We start from the raw sequence: 27,295 nt of genomic DNA, 5'->3' as shown, positions 1-27,295 counted from the left end.
TCAGAAAAAACTAAGTACATGTTGGTATCTCGTCATCAGCAGATAGGCGGGCAAAATTATCTTAGGGTAGCTAAGTCCTTTGAAAGGGTTACAAAGTTCAAATATCTGGGACCAACAATAACAAATCAAAATGATACTCATGAGGAAGTTAGGAGTAGATTAAATTCTGGAAATGCCTGCTCAAAGCAGTGATATCTTTATAAAACTAAAATTGCACTGACTTGTGTCTTTGAGCCCCATGTGTCTGCTAATTAGTTTTTAATTTAAAAATATTTATAATTTAAGATCCAGTTCATTAATTTAATTTCCAATGTATATCGTATATTGAATTTGATAAATTACATTTTAAAGTGTTAGTTATGGAAATTTTATTAATGTACGAGGTGCGATCGGAAAGTTTCTAGACTGCACCTATAAAAACCCGGACACTTATCTCAGGTATTAAATTCATCCATCACCCTCGAATTAGTTCCCCTGGGAGTGAACACAACGATCCCAGCGCCGCTGCCAAGCCTGGAAGCATCCCTGGAAATCTTTCTTTGTCAGCCTGTCAAGCACCATCTGCGATTCTGCTTGAATCGCTTCTATCGTCTCAAATCTCCTTCCCTTTAGCTGAATTTTCATCTTTTCATCACACGGAGCTAAATCCGGCGAATAAGGAGGGTGCGGGATGACGGCCATGGTGTTTGAGGCCAAAAACTGCCGAACTTTGAGGGCGGTGTGCGCTGGTGCGTTGTCATGATGCGTCGCATGTGGAGTTCTTCCTTTAGAATCAGCTGACAGGTCCCATAGCCTATCCCAACAATGTCGCACAAGTCGTTGATGGTACGACGTCGATCTTCGTGAATGGCCTGCCGAATCTTCGTAACATTTTCGGGCGTTGTGCTCGAAGATGGTCGTCCAGAACGCTCGTCATCATCGACAGAGGTTCGGCCATTTTTAAAACGTGAATGCCACACAAAAGTTTGTGCACGACCCATTGCGGACTCCCCAAATGCTTGCTTTAGCATTTCATAGGTTTCCGTAGCCGTTTTGGCGAGTCTTTGGCAAAATTTGATGCACACGCCATTCCGAAATCGCAGGAGGGTCGGTGTAATGCACTACCAAAACGCCCGTAACTAAGAAACAAATGGTAATTCGATGATGCCGGCTGGCACACTGATTCACTATGAATGTAGGCCTCACCCCCTAGCGGCAGAAGCTCGTACTACATCCGGTTCGCCCTCTATTGACACAATCTTGAAACTTTCCGATCGCAAGTGTTATTAGCCTTATAAGAAAACTAAATTTATGAAATACTAGTCATTACATGATAATTCATTGAGTAGATGTGGCATCATTCTCACAGAATTTAATGACGTATGTCAGTCATAATGTGTGACTCCTTATGAAGTCGTGCACAAGCATTGAGCCTCCCTGGTATCAGCATTTTACAGATATGAGTTTTTGGGGAAGTTTATATGACAGAAAAATGTTGCATGTGCTATTTTCTCAAAGTTAATATGTCAGTTACTCAGTAATTTTTGATTATATTCACATTATTTTACCTTAAAGTAGTAGGTCTATCAGAATAGTTTTAAGGCATATTTACTTGATTGTTGTTGTTAGCCAATATCAGTATGTATTTTAGTTTATGCTTATCAAAATTGCATAATTTTCTTGAGGTAGCCAAAAATAAGCATCTGTGATATCATGTATCTCAGAACTGTTCCATAATAGAGGAAGTTTATGAATTTTAAATTGTTGGATCATAGAAAAACAACATTTATGAAACTCTGTACATATTTCCCCCTAAAGGGGACTATCAGCAGTATTAAAATAGAAATTGCTGCTTCAGGCAGTGCTCAGATAATTAAGGCGAAATAAGATTAAATTTTGTTATGTTGCGAAAAATGTCCATTTATATACTTTGTTTACTCAGGTCTGACAGATCACACACGTCATTTGTATCAAAGATGTATGGTAAACAGTGTACTCAAAATTCAGCATTACACTCCTACTGTACTCTGAAATAACCCTGTCTCTAAATTTTATGTATATATAAGCACATCTGTCTCCTTACCTAAAGCGTATGTATGTTCCACTCCAGGTGCATTTATGTGCGTGGTTAATATCTAATTAATGAGAACACCTACTCCTTTTTTTACTATCAATTTGGGATAATAATTATGAAATTTTGTGTATTTGACCTATCTCAGTGCTAGGTGTGTGTGTGTGACAAGCTGAATATTGTTATCCTCAGTTTAGCAGTAGTCATCTCTCTAAGGCCAAAATAAATTAGAATGTGATCTGTGAAGCTGTATGAATATTATGTAAAACTTCTGGTCTCTTCTTTCTTGAACAATACCCAGACACCACTGGCCATCATATAAAGAGATCATAATCATTTGAGATACTTTGTCTATGCTGTTTGTTTGACTTGAGTTTTTTTATTTGATGTCTTGTGAAGGATGTGGACAGAGAAGTAACAGCTGTAGTGATAGCCCTGGAGTTCATTAGCTTGAAACAGTAACAAGCTTAAGTTCCTGATATTGCAACTTTAATGTCAAATCAGTTTTCAGCTTCCTTATAGTTAATAATTTGTTCTTCTTGGACATAAAAGAATGTAATGTTATGTATGTTGCTGCTGTAGTGATTGAATAGTTTATGAAATGTTTGTATTTTATTATTGATCACTTTCTGTAGACTTGTCTTTGCAGCCAGACTTTTCTCTGCCATTCAGCAGAAAGATGAAAGTCTTGTTCATGGTAGCTGATGATAAATTTTCTTCTGTTCTTTTACCGAACTGCAGTATCTTCACTAAAATACACAATCCTCTTTAGTTTAGGAAATTTAATACGTAGATATTGTACTAATGTCCTTTGAAATGCAAAAAATTATTGTGTGTTTTGATCAGAGCAGTTACTATTACACAGAAAGACAAAATTTGCAGGTGCTGTGCTCTGATATTAATATTGGAAGGGTGAAAAATTGCTTGATTATTTGCCCAATGAAAACCCTGTACAGCATCTTGGAGTATAAATGAAAAATTCTCTGAAAAGTTTGCCAAAATTATGCATTGGTCTGATTGTAGTATTTTTTTAACTCTCTCAATTATCTGGCCTGTTGTTTGGCAGTATAATGATGAAGAGTCACTTCAAGTATCTTAGATACAAGATTTTCAATTTGTTCACCAAGCTACTTTGTTACAGTCACAATTGTTGCTGTCCATTATCCCCTGTTTGTACTCTACTGTCATATCATGAAGTTGACTGTGCATGAAGAACATGAAGTGCATGCACCACACATACATTTCTCATTTTCACACACATATTTTGTATTTTCTGTGTATTTACCTGCATCATAAATTTCATGTTCTGATGAACTGTGCACACGTGATGCGTGTGCTGTGAACACCAGGTAGAACATTGCACTTTGTTCAGAAAACTCTGAAAAGCTTATTGCAGTATCTGAGTGTTCCTTTTGAATTTTATAAGGCTTCTTTGAGGTTACTCATTCTCAGAGAGCATGTCAATTACTGTGTCATTACTGATGTGTGGTGTATACAGAATGTCTGAAAAGTTCTGATATATTTTTAGAAAGTACTGGAGGGGGGACTAAATTATACTGTCTGAATTACTAAGATTCTTAATTTTGTCTATCATCTGATACTATAAAAGAACATAATATTTTAAAAGCTGGGTCTGTCTTTGTCCACAAGTGTAATTATAAGATCATAGATGTGATGGTGTGGGAAGCAGTGATACTAAGTGGGCAAGGACTTTGTGTACAGTGCTGGTTCTCATCTGGAAACTTTGGTGCTGGTACTTATTTTCGACATTCAAGACCACATTCTGTAATCCTACGAAGTTCCATGCTGAATTTTGAGTATATTATTTACCATGTGTCAGTACATCTTTGTTGTAACTGACAAGTGTGTGTGATCTGTCTAGCCTGAGTAAATGAGATATGCAAATTGACATTTTTTGCAGTATAACAAACTTGCATTTTATTTCACCTCTATTATTTGAGGACTGCCTGAAGCTTCAACTTCACTGTACGTACAGGTAGCCCTCGATTTACGCCGATTCAGAATAATGCCGATTTTTAAACCAGCAAGTCAAAAAGTGAAAAAAAAATATTTTGCTATTATTTATAACATAATTTGGGAGACCCAATTTGTTTTGGACTTTGATGTACGTAAATGAAGGCAGATTTAATTTATTTTAATACAGTTCATTTTTCTAATTTTATTTATATTAAATTCATTATATTAGATTCAGAACTCCAACTGATACATTTAAATGACTACTCATTAGGTGCTAAATATTGTAGGAATTTTTTTCAAAAAGGAGGTGTAAGTATATTTGTATATAGAAATTTAAAATTTAAGACCATAAATTTAGAAGAATTTACTGTAGACAAGGACATCGAAGCGTGTGCAATTCAGCTGACTAAGAACTTACCAGGAACAAAAAAAAATTGTATACTAACTATTTACAGATCTCCTATGGGTAATTTTACAAATTTCCTGGAAAGATTAGATATGATTCTACAGAAATTATATCATGAGAGATACAATATAATTATATGTGGTGATATAAATGTAAATTATTTAAATGATGATAACAGAAAGAAGCAACTTGATGCTGTCCTACAATCATATAATCTTACTAGTATTGTAACATTCCCCACTAGAGTTGGCATCTCCTCATGCACTGTAATTGATAATTTTTTCATTGATATAAACAGTATTGGAAAATATGAGATATACCCCTCCATAAATGGTCTATCAGATCATGATGCCCAAGTATTAATACTTCATAAGGCACAGGAACAGGGAAAAGGATATCATACTTATATAAAACGGTTAATAAATAACGATACTATAACAGATTTTCAATTGAAACTAAGTCAGGAAACATGGGAATTAGTTTTTGATGAAAATGATATTAATAATAGTTTTAACACATTTTTAAATATTTTCTTAAAAATTTACTATTCCAGCTTCCCTTTGACACAGATAAAATGTAAACAGAAAAAAAATTCTTGGATTACACCAGGAATATTAATGTCCTGTAAACATAAACGAGAACTTTGTAATAAATTAAGGAATAATAAGGATCCTACTCTTAAAACTTATTACAGAAATTACTCTAAAATATTGACCATAGTTATAAAAGAGGCAAAAAGAATGGAGTATGATAAATGCATTCTAAATTCTGATAATAAAATTAAAACTACTTGGGGTATTATAAATAAAGAAGCAGGTAGAAATACAAATAGAGTTGAAATAAAAACACTAAAAATTGATGGTAAGAAGTTCAATAACCAACAAACTATTGCTGAAAAATTTAATAATTATTTTGTTAACATTGCAGAGAAAATAAAACTACAAGATATTAATAATCCCGTAATTGCAAATGATATTAATGATGATGAAAATTATATTCATTTCATGAACCAAGCTTTTTCTAATCCATACCCAAATATGAATTCCAAATGTTGTACGAACAAAGAAATAAAAGAAATAATAAAATCCCTTAAATTAAAAAATTTGCATGGATATGATGAGATACCACCTATGATTTTAAAAATAAGCTCGTCATTTATAAGTTCACCTATAAATTATATATGCAATAAAATGTTAAGGAGAGGAGTATTTCCAGATAGATTAAAATATGCATTAATAAAACCATTATATAAGAATGGTGATATATGTGATGTGTCTAATTATAGACCTATATCACTTTTAACATCTTTTTCAAAAATATTTGAAACTATAATGTACTCAAGAATTTTGGATCATCTCAATAAATACAATATTTTAAGTACTGAACAATATGGATTTAGGAAAGGATTAAAAACAGATAATGCAATCTATAAATTGACTACAGAGATTTTAAATGCCATGAATAACAAACAAATAGTGGGAGGCATCTTCTGTGATTTGGAAAAAGCTTTTGATTGTGTTGATCATGAAATTTTGTTATTTAAGCTTAAATTTTATGGTATCAATGGGAAAGATCACGCACTTTATGAATGTTACTTAAATAACAGATACATTAGAACAGTATTACATACTAATGACAGTAGCAATACAGCCTCGGATTGGCTTAAAGTTAGATATGGAGTTCCACAAGGGTCTATATTGGGACCTTTGTTGTTTCTTTTATACATAAATGATTTACCCAGTATAATAACTAAATTTGCTATACCTATAATTTTTGCTGATGATACTAGCATCCTATTTTCTCATTCTAATACAAACGACTTTAATAAACACATTCATGCAATATTTTAAAATATAAATAGATGGTTTAGAATGAACAGATTATCACTAAACTTTAATAAGACACATTATATTAATTTTAAAATTAAGAGAAAAATGTCAGATACTGTTACAATAAGTTATAATAATAAATTCATTAATAATATCTTCTGTACTAAATTCTTGGGAATTATGATTGATGGTGCATTAACTTGGAAGAATCATATTGATCTACTTATTAAAAAATTGAGCAAGGCTTGCTATGTAATTAGAAATATGAAACCATATATGTCTATTTCAGTACTAAAGACAATTTATTATGCTTTCTTTCATTCCTTAATGAGCTATGGCATCATTTTCTGGGGAAATTCATCTAGTAGTCACACTATTTTTCTCCTTCAGAAAAAGGCAATTAGAACAATGATGGGATGTAGCAATAGAGTATCGTGTAGAAATATATTCAAAGAATTAGATATCTTACCGTTGGCATCACAATATATATTTTCTTTATTATTGTTTGTATAACATTGACTCTCATACTATTGATACTAGACAGAGAGAAAATGTGTATCTACCTCAAGCCAATTTAACTATTTATCAGAAAGGAGTTCACTATGCGGGTATAAAGATATTTAATAAATTACCCACAGAGGTTAAGAATACCTCAAATAATTTTAAAAAGTTCAAGGTTGCATTAAGGCATTTCTTAGTTACTCACTCGTTTTACACTGTGGATGAGTACTTAATTGGATAACTATTGTAATAAAAATACTAATTATATTGTCTTGAATTTATTACGCTGCTTGTCTAGATGTAATTTTTTAATGTATGTATTTTATGTTCTTATACTTGAATTTGTGACGTGTTCTATATCCACTATTGGATTCTTGGAACTTGTAAATAAATAAATAAAATAACGTTTTACAATGTTTCTCATACTGCTTCTTATACTAAATCGTAATTCTTACATCACTGATTTTCAATAAAAATTATAACTACAGTCATCTCTGCAATTACGTATGTTTCGTTTACGCGAATTTGCTCCAATGAGATCAATGAATCGGTAAAAGCTGTTTCTGAAATGAAAACTTTTACATATGCGAGTTTGCTTTTATGCAGTTTCATTCCTGGCGCTTTAAACCTACAAAGGACTAATTTAATCTCTGCGGAGATACCGGGGTTATTTTTACTACGCAATTTTCTATAGGTCAGCGTCTTACATGAATGCAACTATCGCATAACAGCAGAGATGACTGTACACATCAATCACATGAAAGAATCACAGTCAATCTTGGGGACCAACGAATTGCCGATTGTAGGTGTATAAAATATATTTATTTAAATTCACTTTATTTTATTTACGTTGTTTCAGAGCTTTAAATGTAATGCCATTATATTACTCTTCAATGTTTGGGTGCTGGGAACGCATGTCATTGACCTCCCATTGATTTTCATTATAAAAGTTTCAATTTACGCCGGTTTGTCCAGGAAAGTATCCCCGGCGTAAATCGAGGGCTACCTGTACATACTCTTGAGCTCCCTTATTTAGGTGGTAATGTGTACAAAGTTTTGTACTTGCATCCATTAACAGTAATGAGATATGTGACATGATAAATCTCAATTTTTTGCTGGCTTAAAAGCCATGAAATTCTGTGTTATGTTTTGGCCCTAAGTACACCATCAAATTGACTCTGAAAAGCAATAAAGCAAATATGCCCTACAAGTACTCATATATCCACAGTTTGAGAAAAACATGTCCATGCACCTAAGTATTAGTGTTATGGCAGTCCAATCCTGGGGAAAAATTACATAGTGGCTGTTTCTGTGCAACACATTGATATCAGGAAATAAGTGTACCATCAAAGCTAATTTACAAAACACTCTCAAAATGTACATGCTAAATCTGAAGGTAGTGCAATCTTTGCTTACAACGTTGTATAGAATTTTGTGGTAGTGAATACAACTTATTTTTCTGATTTTTTTTTAATTGAAGTGGAATGACTCATATCATAACAAATTCACTATAGCAGATAGCAAAGTTTTTTGTCATTTTGTCTTGTCTGTTGGTAAGCAAACATCCAGACTGTGCAGTGCATGTCATGTTTATTATGATTTGGAATTATGTTGCAGATCATTCGACGGAAACGTTTTTCTAAGTTGCCTTTACAGGCCAACTATTATCCTCTTCCAACCATGGCCTTCATTCAGGATCAAAAATTTAGATTCACCATTGTTACTGCTCAACCGCTTGGTGTAGGTTCACTAAAGGAGGGCCAGATTGAGGTGAGTTACTGAGAAAAAATTACTTTGGATTGACACCAAAGAGACACTAAAAAAACGTTCAGGTGATAATTCAGGTTCTTGTGGTGTCAAGGTGATGTTTGCTGTCTTCATGGGTTCAGATCACACTCATAGATATTTGTCTGTGTAAAATAGCTCAAGTAACCTCCCATATGAGGCAGACAAGGTCCTTCAAGGACTGTAGAGCTATGGAGTAAGTAATAATTTTTTTAATTAGTATGTGCAATATTATACAGCTATTTAGAAGGTAATTTTTTAATAGATATGGTCATAATTTTAAGCCAAATGTAGGTGCATGGATAAAGCATATACTGAGAATGGTGTATTTTAGACCATAATGTGTTTGTCAGTAGTCATGGAATACTGACATAAGTGTAATAACAGCTGTAGATATCTGAATAAAATAATTATACACAAAGCAGCATAGAATGAAAGGGATTAATCTCTTGTATTTCTTCAATTTAAATTTTAATGAATGAGATTCTTAACACATCAGTTAATATATTTTTGTGTATAGCAGCAGTGGTTGAAAACTTTTTGTAAATCTGAAAAAATTTTGTTCAAGTACTTCTTTTACCAATATTCTGTATGTGTGTTGCATTCAGGTGATGCAGGATCGCAGGCTAAATCAGGATGACAACAGAGGACTGGGACAGGGTGTGACAGACAACAAACCTCTTCCTGCCACATTCAGATTGATCCTTGAACAACGTCAGCCAAGTTGTCAGGTGTGTAACATATAATAGTTGTATTGTAATGTGCTAACAAAAGTCATTTTACAAAAGGGAAGCATTCCTGAAATATATTTCATAAATCTAAATTTTATAAATCTATGAGCTGGGTAGCTCAGTCAGTATAGTGACTGACTAAGGACTGGACGACCAAGGTTCAATCCCTGACGGGGGCAGAGGATTTTTCATCTACCTTCTGCGTCCAGACTGGCTCTGGGGCCAAGCTAGCCTCCTTGGGTACTGGAGTATTTTCCCGGGGGTGAAGAGCAGTTAGGGTATGATGTTGAGCACTCACCCCTATCTAGTGCTGAGGTTAAGAATGAGTAGATGTAAACCCCCCCCAAGTGCCTACATGGCATATAGTGGGACAGCTTTATTTTTGCCTTAAATTCTATAAATCAGGAATACCTCTTCCATTCATGTGAAGCTATAAATTTGAAGTGCATTGAAATTGAATCCTCGTATTAATCTGCTAGTGGAATCACGTTTGTCAGACGAATAGCCACTGTCTTCAATGATGAGTTCTGCTTCCTCTACATATTGTATGACCAATTCTATCCTTGATGCCCTTTCTTCTATATTAACATTATGCAGATTTGCAGGGTCTTTGAAACGGCTGTCATCTGGGATAATGTACTGTGTAGATTGGTAGAAGCTGACTGATGTTTCAGAGGTGCTTACTGCCTCCATAATCAGAATGTTGTGTAAGCCATGCATGGAATAGCTCGATTAGGATAAAGGAGCAAGTCAGACATGGCAGAGCCTTGGCTGGACCAGTGGGAGGGAATTGGAGTAAGGGTACACAGTGAATGGGAGAAATAGAGGGTGGGACCACAATGTGGCAGAAAAGAGAATGTAAAGCTAGAATCATGGAAGCAGACAGGAAATACAATATATGGAATGAGGACAGGAAATACCAGAAATAATGAATTCCCCCTACTTATTTTAGCTCCATTTCATTTATTTCTGTTATCTTCACTGTTGGTCCCTTGTCAGCCATTATAGGGGCTGTTTATTTCTTTTTTCATGTTGGGCCTTTATCTTTATTTCTGTGGTATTCATTTATGTACTTTCATGTTTCTATGTTTTACATTCTTACCACTTCTTACACATCCATTTAAATTTTTCCTGTTTATTGTATCTTTCATATCAAGGGTCGTTGCTTCCTTCCTTGCCTGTCAGACCTTCACCCTTATTTCCCTGGTATTCATATATTTTAGTGATGTGCGAACTATTAGAAATTTTGAGTTGATTTTAAAAACCTTGGCTTGACTCGAACTAATAAAACTGTTCGAAGAAATTGAGTTTCAACGCTTATTTTGTCATTTCCAATATCGTATATGGGATGCATTTTCTTTGTAATCGATACAGCTACAGTACTGTGCAAATTAGTTGGGACAAGCGAAGGAACGCTAAGTCCAAGCCCTGCAATAGACAAGCAATCCCCCAAACACCCACCCAAGGTCATGTTTTGGGGATGTTTCACAGCTTCCGGACCACAGACGCTTCACCCCATTGAAGGAATGATGGACAGCAAAAAGTACATAGGCATTCTGGAGGCAAAAATGGTCCCAACACTGCGGAAGCTGTTTCCTAACGGTAATGGGGTATTTCAACAGGATCTGGCTCCATGCCACAATTCTAAGCTTGCTAAGAGCTTCTTTACCCAGCAACATTTGAAGGTATTGGAGTGGCCAGGAAATTCACCCGATCTAAACCCCATTGAAAATTTGTGGGCCATTATTAAAGCGCGCATATCTAAGATGGATTGCACGACGGAAACCAAAATGATAGAAAGTGTCATGAAAGTGTGGTACCACGACCCTGAAGTGACGGAAATGTGTGGAAAGCTAGTGGCATCAATGGTTGAGAGGGCGAAAGAAATAATTAAAGCTAAGGGGGGTCACATTCACTATTAACTACACTATTACACAAATAAATATTTTAGTTGTGTCTCTGTTACTGTATTTTCCTATTGTCCCAACTAATTTGCACAGTACTGTACCATCTACTTCCAGCTTGTAGTGTTATTGATAGTGCATAGTGAGCATCAATCTCTCACTCTACATGTATTTCGGTTGGATATATGCTCTCGCGGGAGGTGGGACTACTGATTAGGCGGGACTGTTTTGTCTTTGGTGTATCGGCTCATAACATGCAGTGCGCTTAACTGACAAAAACCAATTTCAGCCACTCTCATGTTTATGGTTTGTCATCTCTAAAATTAAACTCTTTAAGCAAAACAAAAATGTATGTAATCAAAAACATTAAATTACTTTGTAGAAATAATAATCCAAACATGCCTTAAAACTAAAACAGGACTATTTATTGCTGCTAACGAGCACTGAAAGTGAGGCATTGTTTGAATTCCACTTATTTTTTTACTGTTGCAAAGTTCATGTAAATTTTCCCTCCTTAAATGTTATGTGAAGTGTGTGTGTCATTCTTATTGTTAAGGAAGTTGAGAACTGTTACATTTGTTCCTAGCAATTATTATTAGTTGCTTTGCAGTGTAACAAGCTTAGTAATCTGTGAATAACTTTATTTCAATAATATTGTTACACCATTAATTAACAAAATCAAAAATGTCTAAATATTCAGTGATTGAATAAATTTAAGAAGGTGCTCTTGTATGGAATTTTTTTACCAAAACATCAAACAGTGATGCACAGTGCAATATGTGCAAACTTTTGCTCAGAATACCTACTGGAAGCACATTGATTTGACATTTGGCCAAGCATCCATATCAGAATAGAGAATACTGGAAGCAAAAGAAAATGGCCAGTAAAAAGGGAACACCTAAACAAACTTCAAAACAGCTGACTGTAGACAGTGACTTTGTGAAAGCAGTGAAAATGAGTCCTTCTGAGCCTAGAGCAAAAGCAGTTACCTCGGCCATTGGAAAAATGATGGTGTTAGATTATCAGCTGTATTCAGTTGTGGAAGGCAGAGGATTCCAAGAGTTGCTGCATGCAATGGAACCTTGATATCAAGTACCTTCAAGAATTGTATTCTCTAGAAGTGTTATACCTGAAATATATTCCATCAGCAAGTCAGAAATCAAACAAAATTTGACTGAAGATTTAGATTTCGCTTCATCACTATCACTCACTACAGTTATTTAGACATCCTGAGCAGAAGACAGCCAGCTATGTTTCTCTTACTTGTCATTATGTCTTATGATTTTGTAATGAAACAATACATTCTAGCTAATTTATACTTTCCTGGACAGCACACAAGATCTGCAGTGTATGAAAAACTGAAAATAACGGAACTTAGAAGCATATACATTATTACTGATAATGCCAGAAACATGGTATTGACACTCCCTGCAACAGAATGGATTTCTGTACCTTGTCATGCGTACACAATGCAACTGGCTATAAATGATGCAAAAAAAATTGACACCTGACTTTGATGAAGTGTACCAAGAAGGAAGATCAATTGTTGGATATTATCGTCATAGTGTTTAAGCACAAGAAAGACTTGGTCGTATGCAAAGGAAGATGGGAAAACCTGAACACAGTCTTATTCAGGATGTTGATACTCGGTGGAACAGTGAGTATCACATGTTTAGTAGACTTGATGAACAGACAGGACCAGTTTCTGTTGAGTTAGCTGTGAGTGGCAAGTTGGCAAGATGGTATGTGAAATGGTCAACATTTTACAACCTATTGACCAAGCATGCACAAAATTCAGTGGAGAATCATATCCAGCCCTCTCCATGGTAATTCCTCTAATAATCAGCATACAAACGCTGCTGGAAAATTACATAAAAACTACAGGAAAAGGGAATGGCTTGGCATGTACAAAACAGTTGCTAAAAGCTTTCAAAGCTCATTTTCCCAATTACAGGAAGATGAAACCAAACGTTCTAGCCATGTTTATGGATCCTAGATTTAAAGCCATACAGTTGTCAGAAGATGAGGTCAAGTTGGCAATAAATTTAATTAAGAAAGAAATCAATGAACCTATTCCAGATCCACAGTCACAAGAGGAAGAAGTACAAGAAAGCTCTGAACCGTCTTGCTCACTATTGAGTTCTTTTGACAAACTTGCTAAAACAAACAAACCTACTGAAAATAAACATGTCAAGGATCTGATCAGCAAATACTTAATGGAGCCTGTTCTTCGTAGGCATGAAGACCCTTGAGTATGGAGGAAAAGTAATGCCTGGCAGTACCACTATCTTTAACCTCTGGCTCAACATTATTTACCCATACACAAAGGAGCAGCTTTTAAATAGGATAGGTGAAGGAAGAAGTCTATGGAAAAATCTAACTAGAAGAACAAATTGTAAGGGGAGACAAAGATTGGAATATGTTACCTAGATTTTTGAGGATGTGGGCTGTAAAAAATATGTGGAAATGAAGAGACTGGGGCAAGATAGACAGAAATGGAGGACCGCATCAAACCAGTCGGAAGACTGATGACAGAGAGAGAGAGAGAGAGAAAGGGCAATTTGCTAGTGAGAGGATCCACTGTGACTGTACGTAGAGGAAATCTGAACTCCAAACATGGAGCAACTGGTGTTTCTTCAACACAACATGTAGTACGAGTTTTTAAACAAGACACTTATGTGGCTAGTTTCTTTAAATGAATTTTAATTCTTAATTGTTCCTAAAAAGTGATGCCAGTCATTAAATTGTTTATATGAATGTGGTTGTGAAAATAAAAGTGATATACTGTCGCAGAAAAAGGTAAGATTATTGTTTTTAAGACTTGTTCTACTAACTAAAGTAGGCCTAGCTGGTAGCAGAAACATCTAATTTTTGAGAACCTACTATATAGCGCATATCTAGTGAAGTGTGTTGTTTAGTACTTACACAGGCGACTTCCGAGGTATCCAGTCTCATCAGAACCCTGATGATGGGGACAGAGTTGATTCCCGAAATGTTGGTTCACTACGGTAACCAGTTAACTCAGCTGATTGCCTGAGAAGATTTTATTGTATTGCTTAGTGTATAACAAAATAGGCCTAATAAAAGGTGATTTCTTACTTAAACTCAAACTTTGACTCGAAACTCAAGAATTTTAATACTGTTCGGTTTGAACTCAACTCAACTTAAAGAACTCTGTTCACACATCATTAATTTATTTAAATTCATTTAATTTAATTTTTATTTATTGTATATTTTCCTTATTTCATGTCCTTTTCTTCTTGTCCTTTCTTTACCTCATTATGTCATTCTGCATATTATATTTCCTGTCTGCTTCCATGTTTCTAACTCCTCCTCCCCACTCCAGCCAATCTGTGGTCCACTTGACTGCCTCCCTTGCCCTCTGCTCCATTGATCTAGCCAAGACTGTGCCTTATCTGACCTGTTTCTATATCTAACCCAGCTTTCCCATGTGTGGCTTACTCATTATGCTGATGATGGAGGCATTAAGCACATCTGAAAGAATGGTTATTTTGTACCACACTATACCTCACAGCCCAACATCTCAGAAGACTTTTTCCCCCTTGACGTTTTTAAACTTCCTTTACTACTTTCCATAATTATTTTTCCCTTTTTGGCTTATTGCCACACTAAAGAGCATGTAGCATTCATTCTGTTATTCTGACCATGTGCTGAATATTAGGTTGTACTTCCTATATTTCTAAGAAATAAACACATAAAGACATTGATGAGGATATGATTCCATCAACAGGACTTACTGTTCTGTTGTGAGTGCAGCATGCTGCTGCAGTGTGTTTCATTACCTGTAATTGGAAACAAATGTTGCTGTTCAAATAATTTATTTCTGTGGTATATCTGCACTTACTGTAAATTCTGTAGATTGTTTTGTGTGGAAAAGGTGCAGAAGATTTGCTGATTACAAAAGCTTCAGCAGCAAAGGAAATATGTTGACTTTAAAAGACCACTGACAAAGTTAGTATGCCTGTATATTTGTGCAGTTAAATTCCCAGAAGGTACAGGACTTGTTTCCACTGTAGGAAGTCCAAAACAGGAAGAAATGATATTTTTTTCATTTATTTATTTACTGTGTTTGTATAATTTATTTTCCATATAAACTTATATGTATGTTTATCACATGTTGCTGTTACAGCACAGTTTTGAAGTGAAATTCTAATAACAAGCCCTTAAAATTATTCTACATACTTCTGGTAAACTGATTGGATTGTTGGTAATTACAAGGGAGAAGCATAGCCACTTTATCCATTGGAAGAGTGAGCAACTACTGAGGGCCCTCTCATGTTAGTGGTCCCACCTGTGCAAGTGTCAGTGTCATGTGCTTAAGTAGGATTTGAGGCTTTCATAGCAGTGAGTCTGAAGATGGCTGTCTTCTGGGTTGTGTAATCTGGTAGAAGTTTACGAGTGGTTCAGAGGTATTAGCTGACTCCATCATCAGGACAATGACAGAGGCAGCAAGTACCTCTGAAACATCTGTATACTTCTGCCAGACTACATGGTGTTATGACCACAAGACAGCCATTTTCGAATTTTGTACTAGTATCAAATTGTAAGGTCTTCTCCTTTTTAAGAAAAGTATGGGAGCCACAAAATTCATATGTTGTCCAGAGCCCACCATTGCCGTAGAGTGGCCCTGTGAAAAATTGGTGGGGGGAGAGGGGTGACTGTGTATAACAGTCGTAACAACTCAATAAACTAAATATAAATCATTGCAGGGAACTGCAACTGACCATCCAGCAGGCTTGTCAACTATTGCAGCTCATGTAGCATCACTGTCTCTTTTACACCCATTGTTCCACCTACTTTGGTTGGGTAAGACTTCAGATAATTTAGAGTCACATTATGCACCTGTGACTCAAGAACCAGGCTGTGATATACATGTAGTCATGTTACACACCTTCCCACTGCAGTCCAAAAATGCAGCTGGTCTAATCGTACATCGTCAGGAGACAGATCCCTGTTTCCCACTGGAGCAGTTTCCACTTAGCAATGGACTGGTGAGTTTTCAGTCATTAAATATCAGATACATCGTTCAGCCTACTTTTTGTATTTCATAAGGAACTATAGGTCTGTGATATGTGTTTATGTCTGTACCATGAGTAATTTTTTTAGAAGAGACTTATTTTGTTTGATTAGTAGTAGGAGCCAAGATAACTTTGTCAGTATAGTGACTGATTATGAGCTGGACAACCACAGTTTGATTCCCAGCAGGAGCAAAATAGTTTTCTCTTACCCTCTGCATTCAGACTGGCAGGGTGTGTCAGTGAATGTAAACACTGAAATCTGATTTCTTCTCAGCTGGAATGAAACAGATGGTGTATCACAGGGACATGTTTCAATAACTATGGTCATTGTGTAGAATAATAGAGTGTTTTGTACATTATTCCTTATTCATTTGTACATCTATTATGTCAAAAGTAATAAATTTGGATGTAGCACATTCTCAGAACTTTCTTATTGAATGGCTGCTCTGTGTGTGTGTGCATGCGCACGCACAAGCATCAAGTGAAGGACTCAATAAATGATATGGATATTTTGTCATTATAGTTGAATGTGAGCAGCCTTGTACCTACACAGTTTGGTAACACCATGAAAGAGGCAACTCTTTCCTTTCTGGAAGAAGGGAAGACTGTTCAGAAAAACACTGCACGTCCAGTTTGCCACATGGAGATGTCTGCATTTCTCTTCCCAAGATAGCCTACCAGCTATAACATCACTTTGGTAACAAATATTTAAATCATGGGCCCACAAACCTTGCAGCACTTATGGAAAAGACCTTATATTTGTTTGAAATAAGTCAGAAAGTGACACTTTTTCCCCAGTGTGTTAGCTGATTGCACATACCACAGACAGCTGAACTTGAACTACTGTGAACTGTTGGTGCTGAGTCTATAGTACACCAGATATTCTTGCTAAGGTGAAAAACCGTTTTATAAAATCATAATATATAAATTGAGTTAGTTATGTTAGTGGCAGGTTTCATTTACACCTACATAGAACAGGTCCAGAATATTTCCCATAAAATGAAAATATTTTGAAATGCTGCTTAATCAAGAACCTTTTCGTACTATGAATGGTTGATATATAATTGGTATGAACATAAATGTTACTGATATTGTGTTGAATCTGGGCATGCCACTGAAAGAGTTCAGCGATGTTTGTTTAGTGTAGTACATTGAGAAAAAAAGGTCCCTGAAAGTCATATTTGTCTGAAGGAGAGGGTAACTTATTTCATACCAAGAAAGAGCTGCTGCTACGTGTGTCTCCTGGAACTGCACTTTGAAGTTTGTTGTGACTTGAATGTTAAGATTACTGGCACATGAAATGTATGGTAATATCATAATTGGTGAAATTTTGTGTTGTAGAATCTACAAACCAGTATTTTTGTACAATCATTCAAGAAACTTGGACTTCAGATTTCTGGGCTGTTGGGTGGATAGTATATCCTTTTCCCTTGGTATGTAGCTGTAAAATAAATTTTATGGTACTAACAGCAACTAAATGCAGTAAGATTCTATAGTGATCTTCCATATTAGTTGGAATAAAAATTTGACTTATGGAGACAGATTATAAAATCCTAGGGTGAAAAGAAATAGGTAAGATTACAGGAGAGACTCTATGCAACAGGCTACGTGGTATAAATATTTTGGGTCGTTCATCAATCAGACACTGTCAATGGAAGCAGATAGTATCATCAGTTTTGAAGTTTCATTCTGTTTTGGTGAGTCTGTATGTTGAGATAACTATGTTATATCAGACTAAGTCAAGCTAGTAGCTTCTTTCATCTTGAGGTAATAGCATAAGCAAAACATTTTCAATGATTGATAAAACATTACAAACCCTATTTGTGATTGTGTTAAGCATCCAACAGTTGCAAAGAGACAGAATAAATCAGTATTACATTCTAATTATTTAACAGTATCATTATGCTTTTGTATTGCACAATAAAAGTGGTGTTTTGTTTTATTTTTACATTGCTGTTATTGTGGTGAAGAAAACATCAAAACATCAGATAGGTTATAGTTGGGCTGTCAAAACTGTGTGAATGAACTGCACATTTCAGCTACATTGAAGTCCATAGAATTGTGAGAAAATAAACATGCGTATGTTTTGTACCTGTAGTATACACAAAAGAATATTATTACTGTATGGAGTTTCATCTTACAGCACTTATTTCCTGTGATTTACCTTGTTTTCAGTTTGTTCACCAACTGTAGTGGTGATGATCTCCATAGTTTCATGCTTAAATAAATTGTAGGTTCATGTGTGTTGTGATGAGTGACTTTTATTACCTGCTCATTTCTGTTTGAGTAACAATCATAAATTTTATTATTTGTAATGACTCAAATGACTTGTGTAGTGATGGGAGTATGTTTCTAAGGTTTGTTTTGTATGGATAAAAATGGTAAAGTTAAATTATCTTTATCAAAGGTGACTTTAACATTAAGGTTAAAAATTGTTAATATGATTTTCATGTGTTTAAAATTAAGTTTGCCGATAGAATTTATGAAGAGAGTTGTGTGTGAGATTTCAGGTTTTTGCATCAGTGAATATGAAGATGGCTATATTCTGGGCTGTTGCACCATGTAGTGTGGTAAAAGTTTACTGACATTGTAGAGGTGCTTGCTGCCTCCAACATCATGGTGTTGAAGGCAGAAATCACCTCAGAAACATTGATAAACTTTTACCAGACTACACAGTGCATAATCCCAAAAGACAGCCATATTGTTCAAAGTTATTTGTAACTTTGTAGAATAAAGTCCAGACATGTAATTATTGAAATTTATAAATTTACTAAAAAATAAACTCATTAAGAAGCTTTATAATTGAGGTATTGGTAGATTGGTGAAGGAAGATAAGTATTTTGTAGTAAACTGGCACTGGAAGCACCATACTTACTCAGAGATCACATGCATCCCCTCTCCTACCCTACCCCAAAAAGAAACTATTTTTTTTATATCATGTTGAAGTTCAGTCTTTTCCAGAACCAGTATATTGGTGGCACAGTTGGTCTAATTAGGAAATCCACTTAAAACCCATGCATTTTCAATTCTTATAAGTCAAACTAATAATATGTGGTATGCATGTTTCTGAAAGCTTGCAGAAGTTGTACTTATATTGGTACTAAAAATTTAGGTTAGCATAAAACAAAGCTACTTATATGGGCTTATGAACAAATTTGTGTTCAGTTGCAGGTTGAAAACTGCAAATCAAGTTTGTGTAAATTTCTGTATTAACTTATAATGAAATATACCTAAATATATAGTTTAGTAAACTGTATTTTGTTTGGTTATATCATATGCATATACATTTAAAACATACAGCTGGATGTTTTCTATTACAGAAAATTGCAGAATAGTTATGGATACTGATGAAAATATGAATATGCAGATGGGGTATTGTGTAAGCATGTGTAAGAGAATAAGGCTGTATTGAGTATTAAGTGATAATTTCTTTTGAAGTTTTTGCATTAATAAAATGGGGTGCATGTGGCATACATATTAATACAGTTACTGTTGTGCTTATCTGAAAATTAATCGTTTTAGGTATGTAAGATTATCCCACAAAGAACATAACACTTTTCATTTCCTTTCTATTGACTTCACTTCTTGTCTGCAGAATCTCTTCATTCTCCTACAATTAAGTCCATTTCCTGACATTGCAATAAACCCAATGCAAAGTTTGTTTTTAAGGCCTGCCTCCCTGTACCAGCAATGCCACCAATTACTCAGTTTGTCCCAGAACCTGACCTGTGTTTCTCTGTCTACAGTACCACTAACATTGTTTTGAACAGCGCTACTCTACAACAAACCAATAATCTTCCATGTTTGATCTCTACTGGATCTTAATATTCCAGACTTGTTTTCAAAGAAACATCAGCCATTGCTGTCCTGACCTGTTTTCCTTCTTCAGTTGAACCTACTAAAAATATTTTGCAAACTGACATCTCAAAGAACTGTATGAATGTCTACTGCAGTTAGATATTTCTAAATACTTGTCTTTTCCTAAATTTTATAGCCTCTTTAGTCTGTTATCATTCCACTGAGAAAATTAATAGGAATTGTAGAGTCTAGCTTCTGTTCTTATCTTTGTTGGCTGCTATTGTGATAAATTATGATGAGTGCTTTTCCTTTTGTCACACATTCAATACAGATAGTGTAGTAGATTTAAAGACCTTTAAATTTTAACAGGATTGTGTTTTCCAATAAAGAAACAGCATTTAAATTTACAAGGCAGGACTGGTATAATCATAATTTTCAATAAATTGTATACACATAGTAAGATGTATTTGTATGTTGTGATGTATACAGTATTATTTTGTGTTGTACTGCTCATTTATGGATTTGAACGTGGTTATGAATTTCACTATGTTACTTCTTTGTTTGTGGTATCTTATGGTAGTTATGAAAGAGAGGTACATTATATTTCCCTTTTAAAAATTGAGATAACTTACATATTTATAGTACTCAAATTCAGATATACATACCTTGTATACTTAAAAAAAGGAAAAACTTCTAAAAATACTTGGACAAATGGTCTGTAGTTTCTTCCACAACAGCAAATACTTTTGTTGGAAATCATATACTATTAGTAAATCTGATACATTGGCAACTATTGACACAAATGGCATGTTTAAGAATAGCATGTTATGTATACATGTATAATTTTTCCTTGTGTAAGTTCTTTACCTTCATAAATAAATGGAAGGTTATAAAAATATTGTTGTTGTTACCCATCTTGTGACAGTGAATTGAGTTTTGAACCATGTTAGAACTTAGACACTACTTTCATGTTGCAGATGCATAAGGTCATCGGACTGATATTTGTAATAAAGAGATGCCAAATCAATAGTGATGGGTCTGCCTAGTTCACTCAAGCTCACTCCAGGAAAGAAGTCATTCACAGAGACTCATTTCATAGTTCCTTAGCCCCATGTAGCTCCATAGCTGCTCAGCTGCAGACACTCTGTGTGGAATATGCTGCTGGGTGTTATCCTCATGGGGTGAATTGTCTTTTGATAGCCAAGTATTAAAAACTGTAGAATTTTGAAGATTTTATAGATATTAATAGTAGTTCAATATTAATTAATATTATGATAAATAACAAACCAGATGTGATTTTAATTTATGGGTGATTTTAAGTATTGTCTGCTTAAATAAGAGTAGTGAAGAAAATAAATTGTTGGTGAAATACAGTTTCATACAAAGCACTTAAGTAATGTACTGTACAACTGGTATGGAGCAGACTGTGAGCAATGCAACTTCAGTGTAAGTTGGAGTCATTCCTTTTTTGTTTGTGACTCACATTGCTACGTTGTTCACAGTTCCACAGCTGTCTGCACACCTCAAATCAGTCCATAAAACAGTATACATTACCATCTGTCAGTTAAGTTATAAGTAACTTTTTAATATGTTAATCTAACACTATTTTTTAAAGTATTTTGGTTCCTCTTCCCCAGCTTTCTGTAATCTAAATCTGTAAAACTGGTGTTCATATTCCAGTTCAGAAAACTTCTAAGGCAACCTGTTATGATTCAGCACACAATTAGCCCAGAGAATTGATGTGTCAACACATGACAGTTTACCCATCCCTGACTGATGTATTTTACTAGAAAATGCAAGACACTACTTTCCTGCCGTGATTTTACTGAAATTTGAAATGAGGCAATAATATTGGGAAAACGGCTATTTTTTTAGTAAATATGCCTTATCATGATTGTGAAAGGAATTTTAGCTGAGTACCCATAATATGTGAAATATACCAGAAAAAGTGTAAAGATTCCTTCTAAGTCAGAATGAGTCAGCATTCTATCTTGTAAATGATGATGAGAAATTATTTTCCATCGGTGCTTCCTTTTATAAAAAAGATGTCAGTACTTAGATATGACAAAGATGGGACCATACTCCTTAAAGTTTGACAAAATGTAAATCATCTTATCAAAAACAACAAATCATCTTAAGAACGTGAATAATGTATTAAACAAGATTGTAAACAAATACAGTGTACTTTTAACAGGTGCATCTGGCAGATATGCTTAATAAGTATATGTGCTGTTATGTAAAGTTGTCTTTAAAACTGTCTGATCTAAATGGATGTTGAGATGTTTGGCAGTTTTTCATAGAATAGTGCAGTTTCATATTGAATCAAAATCAGTTCATCCATTCTCAAGTTGTTCATGCATATAGATAAAGAGAGAAATTTTGGTAGGAACTGCAGTAAAAGTATAGCTTATAATAAATGTATCATAGTTATTTTTTTCTTTTCTTTTCTGATTAGGTGCTGCATGAACATGGGATACATATTGTTTGTTTTATCTAGCAGTTGGTACCAAGGTTAAATGGAAACATGTATGAAACAGAAAAATCAGGGTTTTTTTAATGTTATCATCAGGTTTAACATAGAACTTAACCTTGAGTATATGGAAATAGGGGATTTAAATGTCCATGTTGTGGGGCTGCTGGCCAGAATTTAACTCAGGGTTAACAGTGTGATTCTGTGATACAGCCAGGCACATAAGCATATGGATAGTAAAGATAAATAGCTTATAAGATTCTCAGGTATCAAATTTCATCAGGATTGTCATTTGTGAGTTATTTCATGCATACTGACAAATGAGCAGGTTTGATAGGTGTTGTGCAGGGTAGTGAATGTAACTAAATTTTTGTAGGACAAGTTTAATGAGGTTATTTCATATTTTATGAAAGAAGGTGGTGATACAATGGATTGCCAGATGAAGAAAAGTAACTGTTCTTTATTCTATGTGACATACTGTTGTACAAGAGCAAAAGATAAATACTATTTATTTGTTACAGGAAAGGAGTACAAAATACTAATATAGAATCTTACTATATTCTTCCCATAAATGTTTGTAGTGTTGTGTAAAGGGGTAGTTTCTCTTGTACCATATGATTCTGTTCTTAAAGAATAATTACTGATTATAATCCGTTACTACTAACAGCATGTCTAGAGAACAGCAGTAGGAATGTTGAATTCAAACCAAGTTCCATATGCATTGCACAGAAAAGCAAAAGGATTTGCTTCAGTGCAAATATGAAGTGGATTCTTCCTGCTTTCTAATGGATACATGTTCACGGTAGTCTTTTGTACATTGTGTCTTAATAAAGTATCAGTTTCAGACACAAAGTGAAACCAAATTTTAAAGGCTCGCAAGTACAGTGGAAAATAAAATCAGTGTGTGTGTGAACTTTTATCCTCTTTCATATTTAATTTATTAAGTTCATTTTTGTTAGTAATTTCTCAACTGAAAATGCTGCATTCCAATTTTACATAAAGAAAACTGAATTACTGTTTCATATCCAAGTAATGCATGAAATAAATTATGTCAACTGGTTTAATTTCTTAAAAGTGCTTAATATTTTAGAGGACATTTAATACTGTATACTTGAAGTATTTACTATTTGAACATGCTCAGTGACAGTCTGAGCAAATTAGATCTATATAGAATTTTTAACATCTTGAATATTAACAAAGTGGGACAAATTTAATATATCCAGTATATTTTCCACCTCAAAAGTGAATTCATAATGGCCTGGTTTTGAATATATGTAATGTATGAGCCATTTAATTCTCATCATAATCATTTCCAATGGTGAAGTAAAGTAGTTCCACTACAAGCCATGGATACATTTGGGGCCTCACAATTAGTTGAGGGTGAATGGTATCCCAGGGGAAAGAACCATTGGTACCCATTGGATAAGAATTTGGGTAGACTCCCAGAGCCAGTATGGATGCAGAAACTAGAAGAAAAATCCTTTGCCCTTGCCAGGGATCAAACCCATCATCCAATCTGTAGTCAGACTGTACTAATTGAGCTACCCCAGAATACTGATCCCCCATCAATGCCTATTACTCTTTGTTGCTTTTACAGGGTAAAGTTTGAGGTATGTTTCTTTCCATCACATTCTTGATCTTTTCCAGTGGTCTTTTTCCTTATAGTCCACATTTCATTGCCACTTTGGGTAATGTTTCCTTCCATTCATTCCACATGACTGAATCACAAGTAAATCTTGGTTCTAAATTAAATTTCATGATACAACAGGAATCAGTTCTGCAGTTGTGAATGCTTTTTGGTTACAGCTCTTAGGTTGAGGTACAGTATGTACAAAAAAACATAGCAAACTTCCCTCTTTTTATCCCTATAAAATCATTTTGGGCAATCAGCCACATCACTTTGTCATCCAAACCCTGATGATGGGGATGGAGACAATTCCCAAATCATTGGTTGCTTGATGTAACCAATTGACATGGCTGATTGCCTGATAATATTTTACTAAGTTTAGTTACTGCAAAAGCTTCAGATCATGTATTTCCTCATTTATCATAATTTTCGTACAGTGGATGCATGATCTCATTGCAACAGTTTTAGATCATTCAGACACTGGGATTACACACACACTGCATGTATGTATTGCTACAGAACACTACAAATTTGTAAAAGGTGGATATTTCATTTAAGCAAGCTCAGACATTGTAAAGATAAAAACAAACAAAACATACAGCCTAGGAAAGCAAGACAACCACTTCAACCAAAATCACCAGATATAAATGTCATACAAAAGTGTAAAAATATCAAAAACCAAAATGGCAGAACCTACCAAATACAATGCTATAAAGCAGAAATCCACAAAGAAGAAAAAAGAATCATATTTAAACTAAAGGAGTCAGTATTCATCAAAACAAGCCATGAGTACCATATGTACAACATAATTTCAGCAATAACCATTCTGGGCCACCTGAATGGTCATAATTCAGTATACTAGCCTAGTATTAATAAATCCTGGGTTCAATCCTGACCATCACCACTAACCTAAACAAATCTGTAGTAAAATAATCACCTGAAGGCAGGTGTAGAACCAACTTTTGAATCATACAAGAAATATACCTCAGGCTGGGCAATGTCCATCATAGTGTTGTAATGAATTGTCACAACTTCTTAGGATCACTGGAAACAAAAGAGTAGAATTTGTTTAAGCTCCATAGAACCTTCATGGGCCAAGGATGAAGAAAAAGTCATAGCACAAATAACGATATTTGTTTCTAATGCAAATATAAATTATATAGTTGTGACAGTGATTTACAGTCAACTACAGTATTATCACAAAAATATACAAGAAAGAATCACTACTATTGCTTCCATGTACATACTTGTAATAGCTGTGAAATTTTGGTTGAGGTAAATTCTTCTATGGAGGTGTGATATAGGCAATAACTCTTTTAGGATTTCTTTATATCGTGATTCAGACTTTTTATAGTGGGGTTAGATTACTGTAATTCCAGTGTAGCAAACTCGTTTTTGACATTTACCGAGGTTTGTGTTGACATATGAAGGTTTATATTGTGGATATCTGAGTTTGTTTGAAATATTTGTGTTGTCCATTACAAATGATAATAATGACAGCAAGAATTCACTGGCTAGTGGAAGAATATTAAATTTCTTATACAATTCCATATGTGAGGCTTTCCTTTTAGTGCCTGCCATAATTATAATGATTTTCTTTTGAATATAAAATACTTTGTTGTTGCCTGTTGAGTTTCCCTAGTAAATAATTCTTTGTGACATGATCAAATGGAAGGAAACAAAGCAGACTAATTTTAAAGTTTCTGTTTTCATAAGTGATGTGACATTCCTCATAGCGAAGTATGCTGAGCTTAGTTTAACCATAATGTATTGAATATATTTTCTAATTTACGTTATTTTCAATTTGTAGAGCAAGACATTTTATTGTTTCTACTTATTCAATTGGTTTATCCTCATACCCATGCCTAGATTAACAAAAATTTTGTTGGTAGTACGAAATTTAATGAAATTTGTTTTTTCAAAACTTCTTCTTCTTAAAGTGCCTATCCGTTCCAGATGTTGGCGATCAGCATAGCGATTTGAGCTCTACTGGCTGCTGCTTGAAACAGCCCTCCAAAAACTTAATGTGAGTTTATTAGCTTTAATCCATTTGCTCAAGCTAGCAAAGACATCATTCATGCAAATATGGAAACAGTCAATTTCTGGATGTGAAATAAGTATCTGCAAAAAGTATGGGTTTTGACTGAGATTTAATGGTTGGTGGTAAATCATTGCTATTTATAAGGAAAAGCAGAGAACCAAGGACCACTGGGGAACTCCATGTTATATAATGCCCAAATTTGAATAGGTGTTATCTGAATCTGATGATTTTATTTCTTCTTTTTGTCTTCTGTAATGAAGGTATGATTTAAACCACTGACCAGCTATATTTCAAATTCCATAAAAATGTAATTTTGACAATAATAATTCATGATTTAAACAACAAAATGCTTTAGAAAGATCACAAGATATTCCACTAACATTCATTTTATTATTAAGAGCACTTAATATTTCATTTGTAAAACTGAAAAGGGCTTTATTGGCTGAGAGACTTTTCCTAAATCCAAACTGTTCACTTGCAAGGACACTGTTTAAAAAGTTATTCTCTTATACATACATGACTTTCTCAAATATTTTACAGAATGCTGTTAGTAATAAAATTTATCTGTTGTTAGAAATGCATGATTTTTCACCCTTCTTTTTTTTCAGAGGTTTAACTTTTGAAAATTCAAGTCATTCTGGAAAAATTACTACTGCCATTTATTAATTGCAAAGATAATTTAAAGAATCATTAACATCTCACAGCTTTTGAGTAACCACATTAACTGTTTGAATTGAGAGAATTCATTATATTTTTAAATTTGTTTACTGTTGACAGAAACTTTGTCAATAGCAATACTGGGGTAATTCTGAATTTTTGTGGGGGAATTGGCTATTGACATGGGATTAAAAGACGGTAGTTCAGATATTGTTTGTAGTAACTTTCAGTAAGATAATATTAATGTCACCACAAATGACTAATTCTGCTGTAGGTTTATAAAGATAATTTATAATGGTTTCTAACTTAATTACAAAAGGGTTTTCCTTATGAAAGTATAGAGTGAGTTCACTTAGATACATACATCTTTATTACATTCCATGGATCCATAAGTTAGTCAGATCACAATAGGATGTAGAACAAGTCATAATGATACATGTTATACAAATACAAGTCATACTATTATATAAATGTCACAAA

The 27,295-nt window shown here is 34.4% G+C and overlaps 2 protein-coding genes across 4 annotated transcripts in view; both read left to right on the top strand.

Annotated features, from left to right (window-relative positions):
• alpha-Man-IIa (alpha-mannosidase 2) overlaps positions 1-21,049 on the top strand; it is a 69,198-nt gene extending 48,149 nt beyond the window's left edge. For all 3 annotated transcript variants that reach the window (XM_022075269.2, XM_022075273.2, XM_022075271.2), the window contains 4 exons: positions 8,381-8,533; positions 9,157-9,279; positions 15,914-16,195; positions 16,746-21,049. In XM_022075269.2, the coding sequence (XP_021930961.1) occupies positions 8,381-8,533; positions 9,157-9,279; positions 15,914-16,195; positions 16,746-16,895 (708 nt within the window). In that variant the 3' untranslated portion in view covers positions 16,896-21,049. The remainder of the gene's footprint in view (positions 1-8,380; positions 8,534-9,156; positions 9,280-15,913; positions 16,196-16,745) is intronic.
• LOC147872273 (zinc finger BED domain-containing protein 6-like) lies at positions 9,630-15,898 on the top strand. Its single transcript, XM_087358164.1, is given in 2 exon segments — positions 9,630-12,366; positions 12,369-15,898. Coding segments are annotated over 2 exon segments (633 nt in total). The 5' UTR covers positions 9,630-12,059; the 3' UTR covers positions 12,695-15,898.
• Positions 21,050-27,295: the final 6,246 nt, after the last annotated feature.

Source organism: Zootermopsis nevadensis, unplaced genomic scaffold (genome assembly GCF_977971745.1).
Source record: "Zootermopsis nevadensis isolate Lab colony 2312 unplaced genomic scaffold, Znev_1.0 Znev_ptg000029l, whole genome shotgun sequence".
In the NCBI taxonomy this organism is placed as follows: domain Eukaryota; kingdom Metazoa; phylum Arthropoda; class Insecta; order Blattodea; family Termopsidae; genus Zootermopsis; species Zootermopsis nevadensis.
This window is presented reverse-complemented; position numbering and strand designations above follow the sequence as displayed.